The following is a 24,389-nucleotide window of genomic DNA, read 5'->3' on the forward strand; positions in this document are numbered from 1 at the left end:
TTCTCCAACATGAGTTCTTCCCACAGTTCTTCATAATCTGCTCCAGTGTGGAAAACTTCCATGGCGTGCAGCCCTTCAGGAACAGGCTGCTTTGGGCATCTTCCTACTCTGTTGTGTAGTCCTCCATGGGCTGCAGGGGGGTATCTGCTCCCCCATGGACCTCCATGGGCTGTGGGACACAGCCTGCCTCACCATAGTCTGCACCACGGGCTGCATGGGAACCTCTGCTCTGGTGCCTGGAGCAGCTCCTGCCTCCTTCTGCACTGACCTTAGGGTCTGCGGCGCTGTTTCTATCCCGTGTTCTCACTCTTCTCTCTGCTGCCAATGCACAGGGGTTTTTCCTCTTCTTATGTCATCCCAGAAGTGCTGCCACCACCACTGCTGGGCTTGGCCTTGGCCAGCAGTGGAATTATCTTGGAGCTGGTTGGCATCGGCTCCATTAGACATAGGGGAAGCTTCCAGCAGCTTCTCACAGAAGCCACCCCTGTAACCCCCTTGCTACCAAAACCTTGCCACACAAACCCAATACAGCCCCAAAGTTACCGTGCTCAGATGGTCACCATGCCTGCAGAGCTGCTGTGCCCCACAAGTCACTGTGCTCACTTCACACTGTGCCTATGGGCCACTGTGCCTTTAAGCCACCATGCGTGGGGGCCACCAAACCCTGAGAGGCACCACACCTATGGGCCAGCCCTTTTCTTTATGCAGAGGTGACCACTTCAGAGCAGTTTCTGTGCTCTTCTGCCACAGGTTAATGTTCACCAGCTCGGCTCATGGTGCTGGTCTCCATGTACCATGCTTGGCCGCTGTGTTGTTCCTCCCCACCAGCCCCAATCCCTTCCAGTGCAGCCAGGCTGGTGTAGCCTGGGAGATGTAGTCCTGCCCAGCAGCCACAGCCACCATGTGGAACTGAAGGCACCTGAATTACTGCTCTGTTTCAACATCAACATGTTCTGTCATGCAGCCACCCGTGAAGAATGCAGAAAGATACAGTGAAATCCCTCATTGTCCTGCTCCGTGGAATAAACATCCCCTTTTCCCTAACCCTGCCATGACTCCAGGGCTATGCACGATAATCCTCTCCACCTCCCAGAGCCCGATCTTCTCACTGGGCCTCCTCCGGCAAAAGTCAGCCTGTTGCCTCTCGTTTTACATTGCCTTGAGTTAATGCTGTCCAAAGCTTTTGCTCTTCCACCCAAACACCCCCTTTTAAACAGGGGAAGTTCAGGTTAGATCTTAGGCAGAAGCTCTTCCCTGTGAGGGTGCTGAGGCGCTGGCACAGACTTTTCCCAGAGAAGCTGTGGCTGCCCCATCCCTGGCAGTGTTCAAAGCCAGGTCGGACACAGGGGCTTGGAGCAACCTGCTCTAGTGGAAGGTGTCCCTGCCCGTGGCAGGGGGTCGGAACTGGATGAGCTTTAAGGTCCCTTCATCCCAAACCTCTCTGGGATTCTATGATTCCCACCTGCATCACTTTTACAGTGACCTACAGTGAACAGGAACTTCTGTTTTACTGCTCCATCCTGTAAGACCCCTTTAACATCATCCCAGGATGAGCAACCATCAGCAAACACAGCCTTCTCCCCATTCACACCCTATTTAGGACACTCGTGTCAAACACCAGAGCTTGACCTCCTGGTGCTGTGGGAACAGCACTCATCCCATGCAGGTCCAGAGGAGCATGGAGCCATGGTCCTCAAGAATCACTCTGGTCACCCCTTCAGCATCCTGACAGCCCTACAGCCTCCTTGCTGAGTTGTCCCTACCCTTTCACTGGAAAGACTTGCCTAAAGTGCCAGCTATGATATTCAGAGCTATTAAGGATAGAAAGCCAAACCCAGGCACATCATATACAGGTTGTTTGGGGTTGTTTTTAAGCTGTTTGCAAATCAAGGGGATGAATCGTTAAAATGAAACTTGATCATTTCTTGCCGAGGGGCAAAGCAGCGGCAGCTAATGGTATCAGAAATGGCCCAGGTCAGCAGAGCTGATGGCAGCTTGATGGGAAGTGTGTTAATATGTTTGTTTATGACCTTCACAGACCATCTATAAAGACCCAGTCATTTAGTCATGTCCTTTAATAAGGCAGGCAAGGATCCAGCTCGGCCCTGGAATCACGCTCCAGTGTCTCCATCATGCAGAGAAGGGAAGCTGCAGGAGCAGGGCTGCCCAGTGTCTCAGTGGCAAAGCCCATGGACACCCCCAGGTTTGGGAAGGACACACATAGCCTTGTTCAGCCTGTGTGCCCAATACTCTCCTCCTGGACTTCTCCTCCCCACCTCCTACAAATGCCTTTCCAAAGCAGCTCTATATTGCTCTTCTACATCTACTGTCAGCTTTCCTCTGAGAAAACCGCCTAATTTACCTCTTTCCACCCACTGAGGGTAGGCTTTGTGTCAGAGATAGAGCAGGACCTAGAGCAGCTTTGGGTACACAGGCTTCCTCAGGCATCTCCTGTAAGGCAGAGTCAGGCTTGGGGCACTGCACATGTTTCAAGCCTGAAAACCAGGAACCCCTCAGGGAGGGTGCTGTTAATGTTCTACCTGAGCTGAAGGCCCTAAAATCGGGTGCCTGGAGCTGTAGTGAACAAGAGGCAAAACCATATGGCTATAGCTGTTTCCTCCCTGTTGGGGATGGAGGAGTGAATCATTTCACTCATCAGAGAGAAGCAGCAATATGTTTATGGATGTAAAACAATGATTTAACAAAGTTTGATAGTGAATGTGACGGTGGTTTAACAAGACTTGATGGTGAGATTTAGGTTAGATCTTGGGAAGAAGTTCCCAAGCCAGAGGGCTGGGAACCACAAGCTCTTATCTACTTGGCCACTGGAATACTGAAGGAAACGATCAGCTTGAAGGTGCATGAATTAGCACCCGAGTTTGGCATTTGGTGCTTTGGGATTCAATTCCAACACTGAATCACAGAATGGTTTATGTTGAAGGGACCTTAAAGCTCATCCCTTTCTAACCCCCTGCCATGGGCAGCGACACCTTCCACTGGAGCAGGTTGCATGTTCGCTTTGCTTGTTGAGACTGAAGACATGCAGCAGCAGCTTCCCTGCAGTGTTTGTTCAGTCCTCACGTAGGTGGTGGTGTCTGACAATGAGCCTTACATGTTTTCCTGAGTGAAGTTTGTGCAAGCTGTGCTGGGGGATCGATGCTTGTCCTGAGTTAACGCAAGAGATTATGTCCAATTAAAGAGGAGAGATTGAGATGAGCTCTTGGGCAGAAGCTCTTCCCTGTGAGGGTGCTGAGGCGCTGGCACAGACTTTTCCCAGAGAAGCTGTGGCTGCCCCATCCCTGGCAGTGTTCAAGGCCAGGTTGGACACAGGGGCTTGGAGCAACCTGCTCTAGTGGAAGGTGTCCCTGCCCGTGGAACTGGATGAGCTTTAAGCTCTCTTTAACCCAAACCATTCCATGATTCCAGAACCCCGGACACGGGGGATGTGATGCTTTGCCGGGCACAGCACCCAGGGCAGGATGCTCCTCGCTCTGCCCGGTCCCTGCCTGCGGAGCCGGGGCGGGCGGGGCTGGTGCGGCGCGGAGGGGGCGTGGCCTGTGGGTTGAGGGCGTGGCCTGTGGGACGGGGCATGGCCATATGTGGACAGGCCCCGCCTCTCTCCTCCACGCCGTGACGTCACCCCCCCGCACGCTCCCTTCGCCCCCCCGTCCTGCCTCGTCCCGTCAGCGTCGCCGCCATGTCCTTGTGGCTGGGGAGGCTGCGCCCTGCCGCGGCCGCCGCCGCCGCCCGGGGCCGCCCGGGGAGCGCCGTGTTACCGGCGGTGAGCGGGGCCGGGCCGAGCGGGGAGTGTGGGGGGGGGTGGTGGTGGTGGTGGTGGTGGTGGTGGTCCTCCGCCCGGCCGCGGCTCCCAGCGCTGCGGCGGCCTGCGGGCGGGCTCACCTTGGGGTGCCCCCCGCGGGGATGGCGGGTGCCGGGGGTCTGTGGTGGAGGCGCTTGTTCTCTCCCCATAGGAGCGGGGTTGTGGTCCTGGGGGGGCTGTGTCTGTGGGGGGTTTTCCTCCTGCGGGGGGTGGCCGTGAGGAGAGGATGTTCCCTTCGTTGGGGTTGAAGGTGGAGGCACAAGGAAATGGCGAGAGTGGAGTGTGGGACCTTCGGCTGGTGGACGGGGTCTGTGGTGCGAGCAGGGGAACGTGCAATAAGAGGTCTTTACATGGCTCAGAAAAAGGGTTATTTGGTTGTTACCAGGGTGGCACTGCTGAGCAGGGCTCAGGGAGGGTCTGCCTTTCTGCTCCTCAGGAGCTGTGCTGTGCTGGAATGAAGATGTAACCCTCCTGAGGGAGGGTTTGGTGTTAATGTCAACCCACCAACAAGCTCAAGCCTACTGCAGGATCTCCCTTGAGAACGGAGGGCTCATCGTGTATCCGTGGCCTTCAGTAAGCCTGGGAAGTGTCAGTCTTTGGGTAGGCTCAGAGCACAGTGCTGGTTTCAGGCTTAAAAAGCACTGAAAATGCCTGTTGTCTTCTCATCTTTTCATAAAGAACTTCTCAGCCTAAATGCAGCCTCAGTTGCTAAGCCGAAGTGGCAGCACTAACTTCTCCTGTATGAAAATCCCTTATCTTAGATGTCTGAGCATTTATCCTCCTGCAGAAGGGCTGGAAAAAGCCACACTTTTCAGGTGAGAAAGCTGAAACATGCTCTTTTCGTTGTGTTTTTTTGCAGGCAAGGATTCATCTGAGCCCTGAGCAGAACCTGGAGTATGGGTGGTTGGCTTATATGTTGGGAGAAAGAGCCACAAAAAGGTTCACTGAACACAGCAAAGTCTTCACAGTGGAGGGGAACTTATCTTCTGGGAAGGGCAAGCTTGCACAACAGATAGCAGAAAAACTAGGTACTGCTTTGACCTATTTCTCTAACAACTAACAGGATTTAATAGTGTGATTCTTGTGTAAAGCCAGTTCTCTTAAACTAGCAGTTCTTGTCTAGCAAATTCTTAGGCAATGCCATAGTTCATGTGGAGGGCTTGTAGTTAAGGGGGGAAGAGAACACTGGTGTGGCTTGAGATGGCACCAGGTTGGTTGTTGGGTCTGTGGGATGCTTTTCTCAGTGAGCCCCTTGAGAGGCAGGATTTTCGGCATGAGTGGATGCAGAGCATCAGGGTGATCAGAGGATGGGTGGCAAAAAGCTTTGGTTTAGGTCATAGCTCAGCTCTCACTGGTGAGGTGAAAGGTGGCAATAGTTCAAATAGGGGTTTGTCTGCCCTCAATGATGTGATTGACCAAAGGATTTTGGGCTGTTTTCAAGAGCTGTTTCAAGTCCCAGCTATACATTTAATTATACAGCTGCTTACTGTAAAAGAATTCTTCTGACTGGTGTTCTGGGGTGGGTTTCTGTTTTGTCAGGCATGAAATATTTCCCAGAAGCTGACATCCATTACCTGAACAGAATCACAGGAGATGGAACACTGCTGCCTGAGAAGTTTAATGGTTTCTGCAACCTGGAGAGGTTTTACAACGACCCCACATGCTCTGATGGACACTCCTATCGGCTGCAGGCCTGGCTGTTTGGCAATCGTGTTTTACAGTATGCTGATGCCTTGGAGCATCTGCTGAGCACAGGTTAGGCTTCACAGTAAATAAATACCAGTTGTAAACTAGCTTCTGAGTACAAGTTGTGAGTAAGCTGCTTTGAAGGGCTTTGCTGGGATCTTGCAGTGTCTGAAGGGGGCTACAAGGATGCAGAGAGGGACTCTTCATCAAGGACTGTAGCGATAGGACAAGGGGTGATGGGTTCAAACTGAAACAGGGGAAGTTCAGATTGGATCTAAGGCAGAAATTGTTCCCTGTGAGGGTGCTGAGGCGCTGGCACAGACTTTTCCCAGAGAAGCTGTGGCTGCCCCATCCCTGGCAGTGTTCAAGGCCAGGTTGGACACAGGGGCTTGGAGCAACCTGCTCTAGTGGAAGGTGTCCCTGCCCGTGGCAGGGGTTTGGGACTGGATGAGCTTTAAGATCCCTTCCAACCCAAACCATTCCATGATTCTGTGATCTGCATTTTAAAATGAAAGGCTCTTATATTCTTAAGCTTTTTATATTTTCCCCTCACCCTTATTACAGGTTAACAGCCCATTTAGAAAACTATCTTGCACATTCTCTATTAGAAGGTATCTTATGTCCTTTATAGCAAAGGAAGTGCCAGTTACCAATTTAAATAGTTTTACTTTGGCAATCACAGAATCACAGGTTGGTTCGGGTTGGAAAGGACCTCAAGATCATCCAGTTCCAACCCCCTGCCGTGGGGGGGTTCTCTTGTCCAGGCTGAACAGCTCCAGTGTTCTCAGCCTTTCTTCATACAGGAGGTGCTCCAGCCCCTGAGCATCCTCGTGGCCTCCTCTGGAAAATAAAGATCAATCCCTCATCTTTATTTTCAGAAAGACATTTTAAATGTACCAAGGTAGCTGTTGGTTGCACGGCCCTTTTAAACCTCTCCCTAGGCTTAGTTCCTGATGGTGTCTTTGGTTCAGTCTTTTGGATTCCATTAAATACTATCTTGTCATTGTATTGTTGTAATTTGAATGTCGTCTTGGGCAAAAAGGTTTCCTGTACCAATACTGATTTACCTGTTGCTTGTGCTTTAATAAGTGTTTTCTGAAAAAGGTGAAAAGCTCTGAATGCCAGAAAGTTTCAGGCACGTACATAAATGTACTCCTTAAATAAACTAGTACTTTTGATGGGCACAGAAGGAGAGTCTATGGGTGAGACAGTTACGTTCAACACACATACCCAGTATGTTTGTGTGAGCCAAAACCTTGTTCTTCTGTTTTGTTTAACAAAGACATTCAGAAAATAGACTGTAAGAGCAGTACTGCTTTTAATTTTCCATCTCTTTGAGCCTTGCTGACTGGAAACTCTCTTCCATTGCAGGACAAGGTGTGGTGTTGGAGCGCTCTCCCTACAGCGACTTTGTGTTCCTGGATGCAATGTTTAAACAAGGCTATATCCACAGGCGATGTAAGTTCCTTGCCCTCATCTCTCTGAAGTGTGGCAGTTCAGTTCTTCAGAAAGAAATAAAAATGCCTGCTGGGAAGATGGACTCCTTGTAAATATTCAGAGTTGTTCATAAGATGCTTAGCATCTTGCTGTTGCAGGCATCCAGGACTAATCTCAAGCCAGGAGGCTTTATTCAACACTTTGGTTCTGCTTATCATAGAATCCCAGACTGGTTTGGGTTGGAAGAGACCTTAAAGCTCATTTAGTCCCAACCCCCTGCCACGGGCAGGGACACCTTCCACTAGAGCAGGTTGCTCCAAGCCCCTGTGTCCAACCTGGCCTTGAACACTGCCAGGGATGGGGCAGCCACAGCTTCTCTGGGAAAAGTCTGTGCCAGCGCCTCAGCACCCTCACAGGGAACAACTTCTGTCTCAGAGCTCATCTCAGTCTCCCCTCTGGCAGGTTCAAGCCATTCCCCTTGGCCTGTCCCTACAGGCCCTTGTCCAAAGCCCCTCTCCAGGTTTCCTGTAGCCCCTTTAGGCACTGGAAGCTTCTCTAAGATCTGTCAGGAGAGGACTCGCTCCAACAGCTCCATGTGCTTCCTATGGTGGGGGCCCCAGCGCTGGTTGCAGAGCTGTGGGGAAGAGGAGTTGTCTCAATGTGGTAGAACCACCCAGTTGCACAGAACCAACCAACTCCTCTTAGATCCATTTTTCTGTATGGGAAGGCAAGGTCCTCTGGTTCTGTACTCCAGAGTGGAGTCTGGTTGTTGTGGTTTTGGAGGGGAGATCTGCTGTTGCTCAAAAGCCCTATGGTCTGCAGAGGCAAGGAAAAACACTCCAGAAATGATTGTAGATTCATAACCCAGTAGGTTATAATCTTAATGCTGTTCCTGTTGCACTTGTCCTCATTTGCAGTATGTCTTGTTGCCTTTAGCTCTGCAGAGTGTTTGGTTTTGTTTTATATATAGGTCTTGATCACTACAAGGAGATCAAAGAGATCAGCATTTCTGAATTCCTGCCGCCTCACTTGGTCATTTATATAGATGTACCTGTTCCAGAGGTGCAGAAGAGGATTCAAGACAAAGGCGAGGTAATTTTACCTCTTGCTGCTGTTTTATAGAATCATAGAAGGGTTTGTGTTGAAGGGAGCTTAAAGCTCATCCAGTTCCAACCCCCTGCCATGGGCAGGGACACCTTCCACTAGAGCAGGTTGCTCCAAGCCCCTGTGTCCAACCTGGCCTTGAACACTGCCAGGGATGGGGCAGCCACAGCTTCTCTGGGAAAAGTCTGTGCCAGCGCCTCAGCACCCTCACAGGGAAGAGCTTCTGCCTAAGAGCTCATCTCAATCTCCCCTCTGGCAGGTTAAAGCCATTCCCCTTCTCCCATCACAATATTGCAATATGCTCTTAAGATTATCTGTACTTCCTGAGTGCCGGAAGCCCCAGATGTGGTCCCTGTCTTCAGCTTCCCCAGTTGACAGGGTTTTCAGACCTGTGCTGATGTTAATGTGTGGGTCACTTGTGATCAGCAAGTCCAGTTCATTTTCTGAAATGAAGAAAATTCCTGCTTGGTGCTTTTGTGTTAACACAGCAAAATGACTAATTTTAAACTTAAAACTAACTTTCTGTAGGTATTCTGTGAGATAGAAAATCCAGGGTGCTTTCTGGCTAGTGTAAAACACCTGGTCCTTGTTAGGGTGAGCTAGTAGCAATTTAGTTTGCAGTTTCCTGCTCATTTAAGAGGGAAGCTGGTGATTGCTGAAGAGAAGTGAATTCAAAGCCATGAATGTAAGGTTGCCTTTGCTGCTTCGTGATCTCTGTGGCTGGAGTTTAGTTCGCTGGTTGAGTGACTCTGCCCTTCTGCCCTCCAGCAGTTTAGGCCATGACTGAATGTGTCTGTGCCTCAATGAACAAGATACTCCTCCTGATGGGGTAAAACACAGCTTTTCCATTTTAGCAACTTCAGTAACAGAAGATGCTGTGAGGGCTGGAGCAGCTCTGCTCTGGAGCCAGGCTGAGAGAGCTGGACTGGGTCAGCCTGGAGAAGAGAAGGCTCCTGAAGGGGAGACCTTAGAGCAGCTCCAGTGCCTAAAGGGACTACAGGAAACCTGGAGAGGGGCTTTGGACAAGGGCTTGGAGGGCCAGGCCAAGGGGAATGGCTTGAACCTGCCAGAGGGGAGATTGAGATGAGCTCTTAGGCAGAAGCTCTTCCCTGTGAGGGTGCTGAGGCGCTGGCACAGACTTTTCCCAGAGAAGCTGTGGCTGCCCCATCCCTGGCAGTGTTCAAGGCCAGGTTGGACACAGGGGCTTGGAGCAACCTGCTCTAGTGGAAGGTGTCCCTGCCCGTGGCAGGGGGTCGGAACTGGGTGAGCTTTAAGCTCCCCTGCAACACAAACTACCCTGGGGTTTGATGGACCTGAGAGTTCTTTGCTCTTGTGAACACAAATTTTGGTGGCAATTTTGAGACTTTTAGGCAGAAATTGCTGCTGCAACTTGTAACTTTTTGGGTCAGTGGTACTGCTGAAGACTGCAGTGCTTGTTTGGGGCTGGTATTTTTGGGAACTCTGCCTTCTCAGTAGATGGAGTGTTGGGTATTCTGTGTGCTGTTGTTGTGGGGAGCTGGAAAAAGAAAAGCTCTCCAGTGGACCCAGCTAACAGACACAGATCATTCCAACATGACGGGCGTCTTGGATGAGCATTTCAAGGAGGAAGTGTACTTAAATTTTAGGATTGAACTGAAGGAACACATGATAGATTGGAGAAATTCCTGCTATTTTGCAAAAGTGGCATTAAGGTATACTGCGTGGAAGAGAAACTTTGACAGCAGGTATGATATCCATGAAATTCCATGGAAAAGCTTTTGGAGGGGGTGGTTGCCCCTTTAGGCACTGGAAGCTGCCCCGAGGGCCCATTTGCCTTCTTACTGGAAAGGCAAACTCAGACAGTCTCCTGTTTTCTGGATGGTTATATACGACTTCCTTAAACATACAGCTAGGTAGGCTTGCTCCGGCCTTAGAAAGCTGATCTTTTTGAGGCTGGTGATGTATGGTTCTCTTAGCTTATGTGAACTGAAGGAAAATGACATGTTTCCTGTTACAGACTGAAATAGGAAGAAACCTTTTCACTTTTCCCCTCTTCTATTGAACCTGCTTTTCGCTTTCTAGATTCACAAGCGTATGAGAAGAACCATACCCATGTGGCTAATCATTCAAACCATGGCCATAGCAGTGGAGGGCAGAGCAGTGATTAACACAGACTGCCTTGTTCTTTAGGGTACTTTCAATATTTAATGCCACATAAGAGATTCTAAACACTCCAAATATCTTCATGCTTATAACTTCCATTAACGTGTACGTGGTTCACTTGGATGTTTGACTGCTAGTACAGGGCAAGCTGGTGTAGCAGCACTTTCTGCTTAGGCTGGTGTCTGTACTGGTGCGAAAAGAAAGAAGACTCATTTTACAACCTTGTTTTCTGTTTGCTTTTTAGCCTTATGAGAAAAAGGTGTCTCCTTCCTATCTCCAGCACATTGAGGATGCTTACAAGAAAACCTTCTTACCAGAGATCAGGTTAGCAAACCCAAATGCTTTTTCTGTTAAGTCTTGGAGTAAAATGTGTGCAGATCCTCAAATCTCTGCCAATAGAAGCAAGTAAACTCATGTCATGTGAGAAATCCTCCTTGTGCCATGTACAGTATTATTTCTTAGTGATGTGGTATCCCATTCATGGCATAATAACTCTGTGTACTTGTGTGTAGTTACCTCTGCCACTGAGGAGCCTGATGCCACTGTTACTTGGAAGCTTAAAAATGAAGTCATTTTAGGTGTGAGCTTTCTAAAGCAATGGTTGGTTTGATTCTTAATGAGTTCAGAGTGGCGCAAGTGTTGTGCAATAGTAAATGCATTGGATTTCATTGATCTATATGTTGCAAAGCGGAGGAGCCCTCATCTGCAGTAAGGTTTCATCCTGCTGTATTGAGGCATTACAACTTTGCTGGCACAGAGTCAGATGCAAAGAAGCATCAACTTGTTCATAGTTAAAAGAGCACTTCGGGAGCAAAGCTGGTAATCTGGTCTGTTTGCTTTGCAAAACCAAGTTCTGTCTCCCTTTCTGACAGCCCTCAGCACGTGCTTATCATCAACACCTTTCATTCTCTTAGCTTGCAGGAGTGGTTGGAATGCTTTCTTGGCACGATGTCCAAAATGCCATAACCATAGCTGTGTGTTTGCACGACCTTAGGAAAGTGTGATGCAATCTAAGGTATTTTGGGAGAGTTTGGGTTTTTTCTCGTATTTCAGTTGGCATAGATTTGGCTGGTTTCTTGGTAGTGGTATGGAGAAATAGGAGGAAGGTTATCAGGGAAGGGACTGTTTGCTTTTCTAGCTTTGCTTCTTCACCTCCTGAGGCATACCCCTGGTAGCCTTCCATGTTCGAAAAGGGTTTGATGGACTTTCTAGTGCTGGTAAGTAAAGTCTGCACTGCTGCCTGTTCTGAGAGACTGAAGGTGCTCTCCTCTGGGCTCCCCTGGCTTTCTCTTGCTTCCCCACTAGAATGTGTGCCCTGTGAACTTGAGATGAGGTTATTACAGTTTGCCAGCTCTCCCAATTGTTATAAAAGAGCTCTATTAAAAATCAAATAGTCCTAAAATTCCTAAATAAATAGCTTTCTGGAAGGGAAACTCTTACAGGTCACAGAACTGTACATGAAAACGATCTGTAATCACTCAAGGTTCATGTGTGCATGAAGCTGATTGAGTTACACTTAGGTGTAAGTAGATCTTTGGGTATGTTGTGGCCTGCTTGTTGCCCCCTTGCTTTCTTGCTGTATCTCCCAGTGTAACTGCACTGTCAGCAATTGACTGAATAACTTTGAACAGAGCTTGTCATTCACACAAGGTGATGTGATGTATGGTCAGCTGCATCCCAGTGTGTTAGTGGCCAGCACATGGCTCTCAGAAGGGAATGATGGGGGCTAAGGATGGAGAGGAAGGGTGGGAAGCCTTGAGTCTCTCATCCCCCTGAGGGGAGAACTGGATTGAATGTATTGGTGAGGAGAAAAATGCTGCTTGTTCTTTGAATCAAATCAAGTGGTGTTGCACGAGGCTGAATCTAGAGCTGGTCCTGCTGTGATTTCAACTTCTTCCCCTTTGTCTCTACATGGTCAGTACACTTGTAAAGCAAACATCCTCTGCTTGGCACCCTCCTCAGCAGATGGACTTGCAGGAGCTTGTCAGATCAATCTTTGTGCTTGGATCTGAAGGATGCCTCTGTCCTCTTGATGTAGGGGAGTTGTGATGGTGTGAAGCTTTAGCTTTGTGCATCTCTGGACCTCGCTGCTGGCTTGTATATTGGATAAATATAAACAAGCTTCAACTGTCTTTAACTGTTTGTTTGCTGCAGTGATCTATATTCCTGCCTGGCTGTTAGTCTTTGGGCAGACTAAGAAGTATTTGATTCCCTTACTCCTGAGGATGGCCAAAATCTGACTCAAACAGGCTTTTCTGGACCAAAGCCCTGAGATTCCTAATGGTCTCTCTCATATCCAATACTGCCTCCACTGAACAGCTCTTTTCTTTTAATGAAAGCTCTAAGAAGCTGCAGAGTCCAAACAAGAGCTCAGATCAAGTGATTATAAATGAACTTTATCAGAGCAGTTTTAACTGACCAGCATGCATGCAGACGAGGAACTAGTTCTGTTTTGACTGACCATTGTCCATGCAGACCAGGAACTAGTTTGGCCTGCTGCAATTGTAAGTTGTTTTGATACTGGGACTACTTAGAGCAACCTAGATTGCCAGCTTTAATCTGATTAAACTTGGAAGTGCTTGGGCTAAGCAGAAGCCTCCTTGCTCTTCAGCTTTCCAGTGTGGTGTCTGATCCACTGTGCACATCTGGCAGCTCTTTTATTTTCTCTTCAGTTTTTGTTAGCTAAAGGAAAGGTTTTCCAGGGCAACTGGTGCAGGTTTGGGATCAACTCTTGAAGCAGGTTTTGGAGCTCTTAGAGATGAGCTCTTGAGATGAGCTCTTAGGCAGAAGCTCTTCCCCGTGAGGGTGCTAAGGCGCTGGCACAGACTTTTCCCAGAGAAGCTGTGGCTGCCCCATCCCTGGCAGTGTTCAAGGCCAGGTTGGACACAGGGGCTTGGAGTAACCTGCTCTAGTGGAAGGTGTCCCTGCCCGTGGCAGGGGGTTGGAACTGGAGGAGCTTTAATGTTACTGAGGGTGCCTGTGGGTATGTAGTAGTAAAACGTGTTCATATAGGAACTCCTGCTGTGGCCCTGCTCTGCAAGTGGCTTTTCCATGCTGTATGAATAAGAAAATAATCACGTAACCAGGAAGCTATTACCTGTTTTAAGTGTTTTTATGCTTACAGATCCTGCTGCCTGCGTTGATACTGGTTGAGTAAGCTCAGTCTTGATAAATAATGATGAATGAAACTATTTTTCTGTTAAAAATTACCCCCAGGTATTAATATAATTTGGAAAAGGAAGGTCTATGGATGTTTGGAGTTAGACTGGTTGAAATCTTCACTTGGCTTCAAACAGATTGGGAATTGTAGTTCGGGCCAAGTATCCCCAGTAGGGAAATGGAAGCAAATGAATAGGTGGGATTTTGATTACTTCTCAATTTTGAGCTGAAACTATGTAGGTACCATAGGCCATTTGTCCTTTAAAAGCAATTTCCCACCAGGAAAGAAGCAACTTGCAGGTCTAATAGGAATTCAGCGACAAGAACTCTATGAGCACTCTGAAATAATGATTCTGGTTCTGTGTTTGGGCCTTTTAACTTCATTTCTGCTTCATTTTGGAGCAGGGGAAGAGCAAATAGATCAGGGGAATTCACTCTTTCTCTTCTTTGCAGTGAGATCAGTGAAGTTCTGCAGTACACAGCAACCGAGGCAGAGGATGTGGAGAAGGTAAGAGTTTGCTGTGTGTACTGATTAGTTCTTAAACTTCCAAGACTGAAATGTAAAGAGAACACAATGGAAAGAGGTAAGTCACCCCCAGCACTCAACTGAGGCTTTGCCTTCCAGCATAAGGTCTGTCTGTGTTGGCTTTTGTCATTGTGCAGCTTCCTATGAGCCAGGTTGGTGCAGAGGTTCCTATGTGGTAAAATAGCTGTTATCTAAAAGCTAGTCATGAGTTGGTTATAGCAAAGAGCTGGATATCCGGAGCTGTTACTAGCTTTGTAACCTTGGGTCATTCATCTGTGTGACCTGGCACATGGTGTCTAAGCTGCTCTTTTGTCTCCATATGGTTTTGCCACACACTTTAGCCCTGTACCAAGCCAGATAAATTGCCTTCTCACTGCTAGAAATGAGTCCTTCTCTTATGTGACAAGTTTAACATGAGATCAGTGCTTCCTCCTACTCAAGTGTGTTATTTTTTGGAGTAGGTGTAATACATTTCCCTTCTTTCAGCGAACATTCTTGCTCATGGAGAGTTACTAATGGTAACAGAAGCTTTTTGCTTCTCCACTGTTAACTTTTCTCTGTAGCTGCTGTCCCCTGCTGTTAAGAGCAACAAGCATTTTGTAGTTCTGGACAGGTTTGTAGTGGGCCTGTTTCAGTTCTAAGGGTGAATGGTCCATGGTGAATCCCTACTCGAATTCTGTAGTAGCAATAAGGATCTCAGCTTGCACTAAAAACACCTTTTTGGAGATGTCTTTTTTTATTTTAGTATTTTTAGCCTCTGTTTCTTGTTTGAAAACTCTGATAATCCTTCTAGAGTCCACTTCATGTTCTTCTTTCCTCTGTTAAGAGGGGAAGAGAAATGAAGCTGGTTATACTGCTTTAGGATATAGGTCCAGCCCCCAACACAAGAGGGGTGAGTGTTAGACTGAGTTCAGAGAAGGGCCACAAATATGCTGCGAGGGCTGGAGCAGCTCTGCTCCGGAGCCAGGCTGAGAGAGCTGGGCTGGGTCAGCCTGGAGAAGAGAAGGCTCCTGAAGGGAAGACCTTAGAGCAGCTCCAGTGCGTAAAGGGACTACAGGAAACCTGGAGAGGGGCTTTGGACAAGGGCCTGTAGGGCCAGGCCAAGGGGAATGGCTTTAACCTGCCAGAGGGGAGATTGAGATGAGCTCTTAGGCAGAAGCTCTTCCCTGTGAGGGTGCTGAGGCGCTGGCACAGGGTGCCCAGAGAAGCTGTGGCTGCCCCATCCCTGGCAGTGTTCAAGGCCAGGTTGGACACAGGGGCTTGGAGCAACCTGCTCTAGTGGAAGGTGTCCCTGCCCATGGCAGGGGGTTGGAACTGGATGAGCTTTAAGGTCCCTTCAACCCAAACCAGGCTGGGATTTTTGCATCAATAGGTAGTTTTGTCATTGGCTTTTTACTTTATGTGAGAAGTGCATTTCCTGTCCTCTCAGCTCCAGCATCTGAGTTGCAACTTTGCCTCTTTATAAGACATCAAAAATGGTTAAAGAACATCTGTACTTGCTTGAAATCTTACATATGTTTTGGTGGTGTCACATCAACCATAGTTTTTTAGGTCTTTATCAGCAAAATTAGTATTTAAGAAATACAAATACCTCAAGGAAAATGCTAATGCAGTCATAGTTCTAAGCTGTTACTTCTTACCATTAAAACAATACTGGTAGTACAGTGGACCTTTATAGTCAAACCTACTTTGTAATAGCACTTTATTATTGCCTCTTAAGTGGTAATAGATGGGATTTAGTGTTTGCTGTGATTGCAGGGAATAATTAGAGTGGGCTTAATGTACAGTAAAGAATAGAAGCATTTTTCATTTCTTATTCTATCACTCATTATATTCATGGCATCTGTTTACTTGTTGTTAATGGGCTGACAATGTGTCATCAGGATTTTGGTCCTGACCTCCTTGCTTTATCCTTTCCTTCTGGAAAAGGCCTCTGAAAAGTGATGTTTGGAGCTGTAACAACCCCCTCCTTCCCGAATTGCTTCCGGGTAATATCTCCACCTCATCGTGCATCTGAAGTGCATCCTCCCAATACTAGTTCAGGTTTCCTTCAGATCTAGTCAGTTGTGTGTGATAACCTCAGGCTTGTGCGAAGCAATTCCCCAGTGAACCAGCGGAGATGTGTTTTCTGATGGAGCCAGGCTGTAAATGAAGCTCAAACATGAGATTGAGAAGCTTGGGGATGCTGAAGGAATGATTTGCTGAGCTGGTGTTCCATGTTTGAATGATTCTGAGTGCTGAGCTGTGAGTTTTGCCTTTCTGCTCAGGGTACATGCATGGGTAGGTCCTGATGACTGATGAAATTGTGCGCCTTTGGATGGCTATTTTCAGCGTGTTTAAGTTTTCCAGCCTGAAACATGCCTCAGTTTCTGTGATGTGAACCACACATAGCGACACTGAGAGGAAGTTGCCACAATTGCTCCACAACCTTGTTGAAGAACAAAACAAGAAACAGGCTTCTTATGTAGCATGAGGGGGTTTGCTCAGTGTGAGCAGCAGGTCAGGGAGGGGATCCTCCCCCTCTGCTGTGCTCTGGGGAGACCCCCCCTGCAGTCCTGGTCCAGCTCTGGGGCAACAGCACAAGAGGGACGTGGAGCTGTTGGAGTGAGTCCAGAGGAGGCCACGGAGCTGCTGCAAGGGCTGGAGGAGCTCTGCTCTGGAGCCAGGCTGAGAGAGCTGGGCTGGGGCAGCCTGGAGAAGAGAAGGCTCCTGAAGGGGAGACCTTAGAGCAGCTCCAGTGCCTAAAGGGGCTCCAGGAAACCCGGAGAGGGGCTTTGGACAAGGGCCTGTAGGGACAGGACAATGGGAATGGCTTGAACCTGCCAGAGGGGAGATGGAGATGAGCTCTTAGGCAGAAGTTGTTCCTGTGAGGGTGCTGAGGCACTGGCACAGACTTTTCCCAGAGAAGCTGTGGCTGCCCCATCCCTGGCAGTGTTCAAGGCCAGGTTGGACACAGGGGCTTGGAGCCACGTGCTCTAGTGCAAGGTGTCCCTGCCCGTGGCAGCGGGTTGGAGCTGGATGAATGAGCTTTAAGGTTCCTTCCAACCATAGCCAGCCTCTGATTCTATGGTTTTTGTTTGCAACGAAAGATGGTTACATTTAGACTTACTCCCATTCTTATTCTACGTTAGCATTGGGGCTGTACCTCCTTTCCTTCCTTTCAGCCCCAGCAGCAGGTTGAAGAAGGTAAGAGGTAACTGTTTGGAAATAAGGCACCTCTCAGGTGATGTATTTGCTGCCATCCTCTGCTGGCTGAGGCTGAAAGCAGCAGGAACTCTGGAACTGCCCCCTGTGTACCTGCCTACGGAAGAAACATGGCTGGGAAATGATGTGTTAGCTCCAAACATTTTCATTGTGAATACAGCTTTAGCAGTGAAGTGTTTTTGCTGGGTGACTGAATGGTAGATTTTGATTATTTCATTGATTTTGGGGGGCATGTTCATTGCTGATTTTGGGGATGTTCTGATCAGACCACCTCTCACATGTGACTTCTGTTTACTGATTCCAGGTCATTGAAGACATCGAGTACCTGAAGTTTGACAAGGGGCCGTGGCTGGAGCAGGATGATGTTTCTTTCCATCATTTGAGACTTTAGTAAGTAGAATGTCTTCCAGGAACTGAACATGACTTAGCATCAGATCTCAAGGAAAAGGGTTAAAGCCTTGAGCTTTTAAAGGAATGCTTATATTTGCACTCTGACTTGGGTTTTGTCAGAAGGTAGCAATGATAATAGCAGGCTTTTGTAATATTGGTGCTTGTCACTATAATATGCTGTGGCATTTTGTTGCTGCTGCTAATCAGACAAGAGACTCTGGATGAATAGATCCCATCCCATTCACAAAGCACAAGAACTCTCCAGGTATTTCCTCAGCGCTGTGCCCTGTGGCCTTTAGGAAGGTATTTTTGTGAGCACTTCTCTTCCTGGATGATCACAGAAAAGCATTTTAAACGAGAACACTTCTACAGCTACTTCATCGGGAACACATGGATGAAAGTGTAGGTCTGAACTCCCTTCTCTGCATACACATCAGTGGTTTGGTTCAACATACTTTGGAGTTTGAGGACTACCTCTCTTTCCTGCTCATCCCTGTGAGGGTGCTGAGGCGCTGGCACAGACTTTTCCCAGAGAAGCTGTGGCTGCCCCATCCCTGGCAGTGTTCAAGGCCAGGTTGGACACAGGGGCTTGGAGCAACCTGCTCTAGTGGAAGGTGTCCTTGCCTGTGGCAGCGGGTTGGAACTGGATGAGCTTTAAGGTCCTTTCCAACACAAACCATCCTATGGTTCAATGTTGGAATTGAATCTCATAGCATCAAATGCTAAACTCGGGTGTTAATTCATGCACCTTCAAGCTGATCCTTTCCTTGAGTATTCCGATGGCCAAGTAGACAAGAGCTTGTGGTTCCCAGCCCTGTACAGATGCGTAGCTGTCCCATGCCTGCATGAACTTCTCCTTTTGGAAAGAGTGGAGGTTTTTTAGCATACGTGGGCTTGCAGCCCACAAAGCCAGTCCTTTGGGCTGCACCCAAAGGAGCATGGCCAGCAGGTCAAGGGAGGTGGTTCTGCCCCTCTGTTCTAGTGAGTCCCCACCTGGAGAATGCATCTAGCTCTGGAGTCCTCAGTACAGGAAAGACTGGAGAGGCACCAAAGAAGGGCCACAATAATCAGAGGATTGGAGCACCTCTCCTATGAGGAAAAGCTGAAGAGTTGGGGTCGTGCAGCCTGAAGAAGAGAAGACTCCAGGGAAACCTTATTACAGCTTTTCAGCTCTTAAAAGGGGCCTATAAGGAAGATGGGGAGAGACTTTTTAGCAGGGCCTATTGCAACAGGATGAGGGGTGATGGTTTTAAACCAAAAGAGGGAGATCCAGGCTGGATGTGAGGGAACAATTGTTTACAGTGAGGGTGGTAAAACACTGGCACAGGCTGCCCAGAGAGGTGCCGGATGCCCCATCCCTGGAGACATTCCAGGCCAGGCTAGATGTGGTTGTGGGCAACCTGATCTAGCTGAAGATATCCCTGCTTCTTGTAAGGGGTTGGACTAGATGAGCTCTGAAGGTCCCTTCCAACCCAAAGCGTTCTGTGACTGCTCCTGGTGGTGCCTATTCCATATGCTGGCACATGCTGCCCTCTCCTGGCTGTTTCTGGAAGGCTGCAGCCGGTATTTATTGTATCCATCTGCAACTGCTTCCTTCACTGACCTCATCATTTTGCACAGCCCACTCCTGCCTTGGGCTGTCTCACATCTGATGCTTGGCAGAGGGACAATATGCTCTGAGTGGGTGCTGAGCAGGAGGGTGCTGCAGTCGTAATCCCGCTCTGGTGCTCCTTGGCTGTCATGACTTTTGCCTCTTCCACCTTCAGCTGGTTACCAGCGTGTTTGGGGAAAGGGATTGATCGGTGAGCAGGGGTCAGAATAACTCTTTCATTGCATGTATGTAGGGTCTAATATACAGAAACAAGGCCAGGTTGGACACAGGGGCTTGGAGCAACCTGCTCTAGTGGAAGGTGTCCCTGCCCGTGGCAGGGGTTCGACCTGGATGAGCTTTAAGGTCCCTTCCAACCCAAACCAGACCCCAGCAGGGCCTCTGCCTAACTTGGTAATGCAAATAAGTTAAACTGGTGAGCCACGCCTGGATAAAACTCGGTTGCACAATGATACCTTTCATCTCCCTGCCTTGCCCTCTTTCCCTAATAAAGTAGTGTGGTTGTGGGGTATAACATGCCTTGGTAAAAAGTTGAACATGTATATATTTGTATATGGAAGCTGAAGGGATCTCCCAGAGGATGCTCTTCGCGTTATTCCTTCCTCTCCAAGTACTGAGTCCCAACAGAAACCATTTGAGGAGTTCCTCTCTTGCCACTGCACTGTCTCAGGCATGTTTTTGTCTGTGCCCTTGACAGTGAAATTGGGTGTCTGTAAACCATTGCAAAATCAGTGCCTTGGAATGAAGAGCTGGAGTTGGTGTAATGTCTCCTGTGTTACTTTGCCGGCTGATGGGGGGACCTGACTGCATCGGACTTGTTTCATCAGCCAGGTCCACAGTAAATCTGCCCACAGCTCCCTTGGAATTTACTAGAGCAGAACATATTTTGTATGGACAAATCTTTGGCTTTTTTCAGCCACCACTAATTTCATTAACAAAAGGAAAAACACAGGTATTAGCATTTGTCTTAGCTTGATGAAGTAGGAATCTAGTCCCATTTGGAAGCCAGCAAATAGCTTGCCACTCTCATCTGTTCAGTTGTGTTCGGTAATAACTATTAAGTGCACCCCAAACCCTGTGTATTAAATCCTCCAGTACCGTATTTGGTGGGACATAAGACATATATGTTGAGGTTGTTACTAAAGGACATTGTATGTGCAATAACTTGTAATGTGTAGATTGTCTTAACATTTGTTTAGCTTCTTGGAGCTATTGCTAACCCCTGAGCCTGATTCCTGTTTCCTTCCTGTACATTTTGCTCTGGTTAAAGGAAATCTTGCAACAGGAAAGCATGGGAGTGAATGAGGATGACCCTTTGGTGCTGTTTGACAGTGTCATCAAGCATGTTTAGCAAAGGGAAGAAGTGTCCATGTGTGAATGCCTGTCTTGGCTGATTTCGGGCAGCAGGACTGCGCTTGCCAGAGGTGGATTGGATGTATTTTTGAAGCTCTTTGTCCTGGAGACTCCAAAATCTCATAAAGCAATTGTAAAACTTGTGGCAGTATTGAAAACTGCTTCCTTTATAGAGTCCCAGGCTGGTTTGGGTTGGAAGGGAGCTTAAAGCTCATCCAGTCCCAACCCCCTGCCACGGGCAGGGACACCTTCTACTAGAGCAGGTTGCTCCAAGCCCCATCCAACCTTACTTCTCTCTTGCTTCAGCTGAAACAGTTCTTTGTCATTTCCTCTTTGCACTGGCTTTTTATAGATGGAAAGAAAACAGGTAAGGAAGAAATGACAAGGAAAGACCCATGGGGGACACACAGCCGGCCACTGTCCTGTGTGCCTGCTGAATGAGCACAGGAGGGCAGCATGGTAGGAGTCGGATGCCGGAACCATCTCTCCCACCCAGCTCTATGTGCCCATGGCATGGACTAGGAGCATTTCTCCTTTCCCCTGCTCTCACAAGCGTGGGTAAAATGGAGAGTGTATCACATGCTGACAGGCTCACTTACATGTGTTGGACCTTTCCCATGGGAGGCAGGGAAGCCGATTACAGCAGTGGTTGGGGAGCCGTGGCTGAGGTGAAAGGATGAGAATAGCAGAGGAATGAATGCCACCCACTCGCTCAGATTCCAGCCGGGAACACAACCACCAGTTAGTGAGAACCTGCTTTCAGGGTGTGCAAGGAAACAGTCTATTTTCCAGTGGGATCCACCCGCTATTTCTCAAGTTACTTTCATGTATAAAGGCAGGATTTAACTTGATACCTTTTTGTGTCTAAGCCTCTTAGACCAGTGAATGCTTTTAGGTAGGAAGAGTGGTTTTCTTACACTGTGTATTGTCACTTCAGGCTTTGTGACTATGCCAACATCATCAGTTGAGAAATCGTGGCTCAGGCTATGCAAACTGTGCTTTGTTTGGCTGGCTGGTTTGTTTTTCTTCTCCTTTTCAGTCTCTACTTCCTTTACCCTTCCTTGTTCAGCAGTCTTTGCAGTGTGCTTAGTGGTAGGCAATCTTGGGACTTTGGTTTATACCTAGGTGGAAGAATAAGCTGAGTTATTTGTGTGTTAGCCAGTTTCTTCAGGTACAGCATCCTCTAAGCTGCCTGGAAACAGGACTTCCTCCCAAAAAGATACAGGAATGTGTCAGTCCCAATTCCTCACACCTTCTCGTGTGTGTCCTGCTGGGCATAGTGGATGCAGTAGGTGTGTGATGGCTGCTTTTAGAGAAGAGATGAGCTACCCATTGCTAAAGTGTACTTTCAGTTTGATTCCTGTGTAGCAATGGGAAGAACCTTTCCTGATAGGATTATGGATGGTTGCAATGATCCTGAGCTGAAATCTAATGTTCCTACAGCGTTAGGATCACACAGTCACTTACATGCTCTTTAAGTTTGAAGTGTGACATAATATTATGGGTATGTAAAGCATGCTCTGGGAAGCTGTGCTGCTGCATGGGGAGAGCTGCTTCAAAAAAACACAGTTAGGTGCCAGAAAAGGAGAAATAGTGCTCGTTTTGTGCTGGGGCAGAGAGAAAATGAAGGAAACAAAAGGTGCCTTTAACCACTTCCTGCTGAGCAGTGAATTAGTTCTGGCAAGTGAATGTGTATCTGTGGTTGAAGACATTGTTGTGGCAGGTATCTTTGGGTGGTGCTTTCAGTGTTCAAAGTTATTTCTTAAGGTACAGAGCAGAGCCCAACCTGGAGGAGCCCCCTTGGGTAGCACTAGGTTTGTATGTTTTTGTGGTGCAATGATTTCTTTGGAAACAAAGGTTGTGAGAGCAAAGATGTTTTGGGAGCAGCAGGTTTTCCTCCTTCTTATCTAAGGTATATTGTGCCTGGGAGTTGGCCTCTCCCATTGCCTTTTGGCTGAGATTCAGGGAAGAATGGATTAATTGTAGACTGGTTGACTAGTGTCAAGTTATACTTCATATATGCCTGGACACGTTTTATCTGCTTTCTCCTACAGACTTGGAAGGTCCAGAACATCTGCTGCTACTTGGCAGGGAAGAAGGGCTGGAGATGTTTATTCACTGATAGATGAGTGCATCTTCCACAGCCTGTGCTGCTAAGCCTGAGCTCAGTGAGAGGTCTTCAAACATTGTCTGCAGTTAGAGAATGAAGAGCTGGTACCCAAAGGGCTTCTTTCTGTTGAGGTCTGTTTCTTTTAGTTCCAGGTTAATCAGCAGTGTTAGAGCTTGTGCCTTCTCAGCAGAACCCCAAGAGAGGAGACTTCGCAGGGGCAAAGCTGCTCTTCCTGAAGGATGCTGGCATTTAGAAATCAAACCAGTGGCATCATCAAATCACTGTTCTGGGCAAGCTTTTCCATCCCAGCTGGGTTATTCCAAGCTGGCCTGGAGTGGGAAGGCTGGCATTGGCCCACAGGAGGACCAATGTGTTGGGGAGGAGGCAAAGGAGGGCTTGTTTCCCTGCCTTCCAGCATGTGAAATGTACATTTAGTGTAGGTGAAGATAGATAATGTGGTAGTTGATAGGAATCCTCTTTGGTGTTCATCCTGGTCTTGTAAAAGGGCATTTACCCTTCTCCCATCTCAATTTCTACTAGATTATTGCATTTCATTATTGTCTGTAGTAGGATAATCTACAGTCTGTCCATCAGGATACATTAGCAGACATAGCTTACCTCTTGAAACTTCAGTGCTGTGAGATAAGCTCCCAAAAGCTGGGATTTAGAGCGAAACAAGGAATTGCTTCAAGGTGATGAAGTGTGTGTTGCTCAGGGCGTGTGCATTGGGTGTATGTAAGTGTTTGTAAATGCCATTCACCAAACCCAACACGATTTACAGTTTCAAGTGCTCAATTTGCTCACTGTTGACTGCAAAGGGATGTATTTTGCCCCCAAAACGTATAGGTGGCACTGTTGCTCTATGCATAATACCAGCATGCAGAAGGTGGCTTTCTAGCAGTTTCTCAGACATCTTAAATGGGGGGTATTTGAAAAGGCTGGTGCTGTGCAGGATAGGGTTTTGGAGAATCCTGTTACCTGTTTTGGTGCAGCAATCTTCTCCCAGTTACAACTAGGCAGGATGCCAGAGGCACTGCTTCCAAACCCTGGCATTACCCCAGCATCCAGCCGTTTGGATGGGAATTGAGGGAAGAGCATCACCTTAAATGAACCTTCAAAAGGAGTAAAGTGTGCAAACTGATCGAACAGGAGGGAATGAAAGGAAGTGGATTTAGCAAGGTAGTGTGTGGGAGTCAGGTTTTCCTGTGCTTTTCTAGGAAAGCAAAAAGCTTAGAGGTGCCTTATGGAGAAGGCTTCCAGGAATGACAGAGCCTCTCCAGGGAGGGAACGGAGAAGCAGGGAGAAGGTGGAACAGGAGCAAACTGGAGGCAAGGGTGAAGGGGAGAAACACAGTAGCTGTGTGAGGGAAAAGGCCTGAGTATTCATCATAACCAGGAAAGATCCAAAACCTTGTACAAGTGTTTAACAAAAAAAAGGAGTTCTTTAATATTTGGTCCAACGAAGAATTGATGTTGCCATTTTGGGGCAGGACGTGGATTAACTGCTCCTTTTCTTTTCGTTTCTTTTCCTTCTTTCTTTCCCTGCAGTGTTCAGGACAAAGATGGAGTGCTGGAGCCTTCAGCCATCCCTCTCTTCATTCCAGAGATCACAATTGGAGGCACTGAATTTGATAAGACCTACTATGAGTATCGCTCGGTAAGTGATACCGGGAGGGGAGCAGCTCAATGAGAGCCACCAGCCCTGCCAAGGGGTGAGCAACGTGTTCCTAACTGGCCTGTGCACAGCCTGACTGTTAGTCTCATGTAAAGAGATTCCCATTTCTAAGAGTAAGTTGTGGATTTTGCCCAGATTCCTGCCTCTTTTAAAGCCTAGCTTTCTCACAAGGTGA

At 47.9% G+C, this 24,389-nt stretch overlaps 1 protein-coding gene across 2 annotated transcripts in view; it reads left to right on the plus strand.

Moving 5' to 3' along the window:
• The first annotated feature begins 3,624 nt into the window (after window positions 1-3,624).
• The window catches only part of NDUFA10 (NADH:ubiquinone oxidoreductase subunit A10), a 35,003-nt gene continuing 14,238 nt past the window's right edge, over window positions 3,625-24,389 (plus strand). Inside the window, exons 1-10 of one of the 2 annotated variants that reach the window (XM_030486288.2) lie at window positions 3,666-3,781; window positions 4,257-4,393; window positions 4,680-4,848; window positions 5,360-5,575; window positions 6,878-6,964; window positions 7,914-8,035; window positions 10,434-10,513; window positions 13,802-13,856; window positions 17,383-17,468; window positions 24,088-24,196. In XM_030486288.2, the coding sequence (XP_030342148.1) occupies window positions 4,313-4,393; window positions 4,680-4,848; window positions 5,360-5,575; window positions 6,878-6,964; window positions 7,914-8,035; window positions 10,434-10,513; window positions 13,802-13,856; window positions 17,383-17,468; window positions 24,088-24,196 (1,005 nt within the window). In that variant the 5' untranslated portion in view covers window positions 3,666-3,781; window positions 4,257-4,312. Of the gene's footprint in view, window positions 3,782-4,256; window positions 4,394-4,679; window positions 4,849-5,359; window positions 5,576-6,877; window positions 6,965-7,913; window positions 8,036-10,433; window positions 10,514-13,801; window positions 13,857-17,382; window positions 17,469-24,087; window positions 24,197-24,389 lie in introns of both variants that reach the window. The other variant, XM_030486286.1, reaches the window with a different exon arrangement.

Source organism: Strigops habroptila, chromosome 5 (genome assembly GCF_004027225.2).
Source record: "Strigops habroptila isolate Jane chromosome 5, bStrHab1.2.pri, whole genome shotgun sequence".
Taxonomy (NCBI): domain Eukaryota; kingdom Metazoa; phylum Chordata; class Aves; order Psittaciformes; family Psittacidae; genus Strigops; species Strigops habroptila.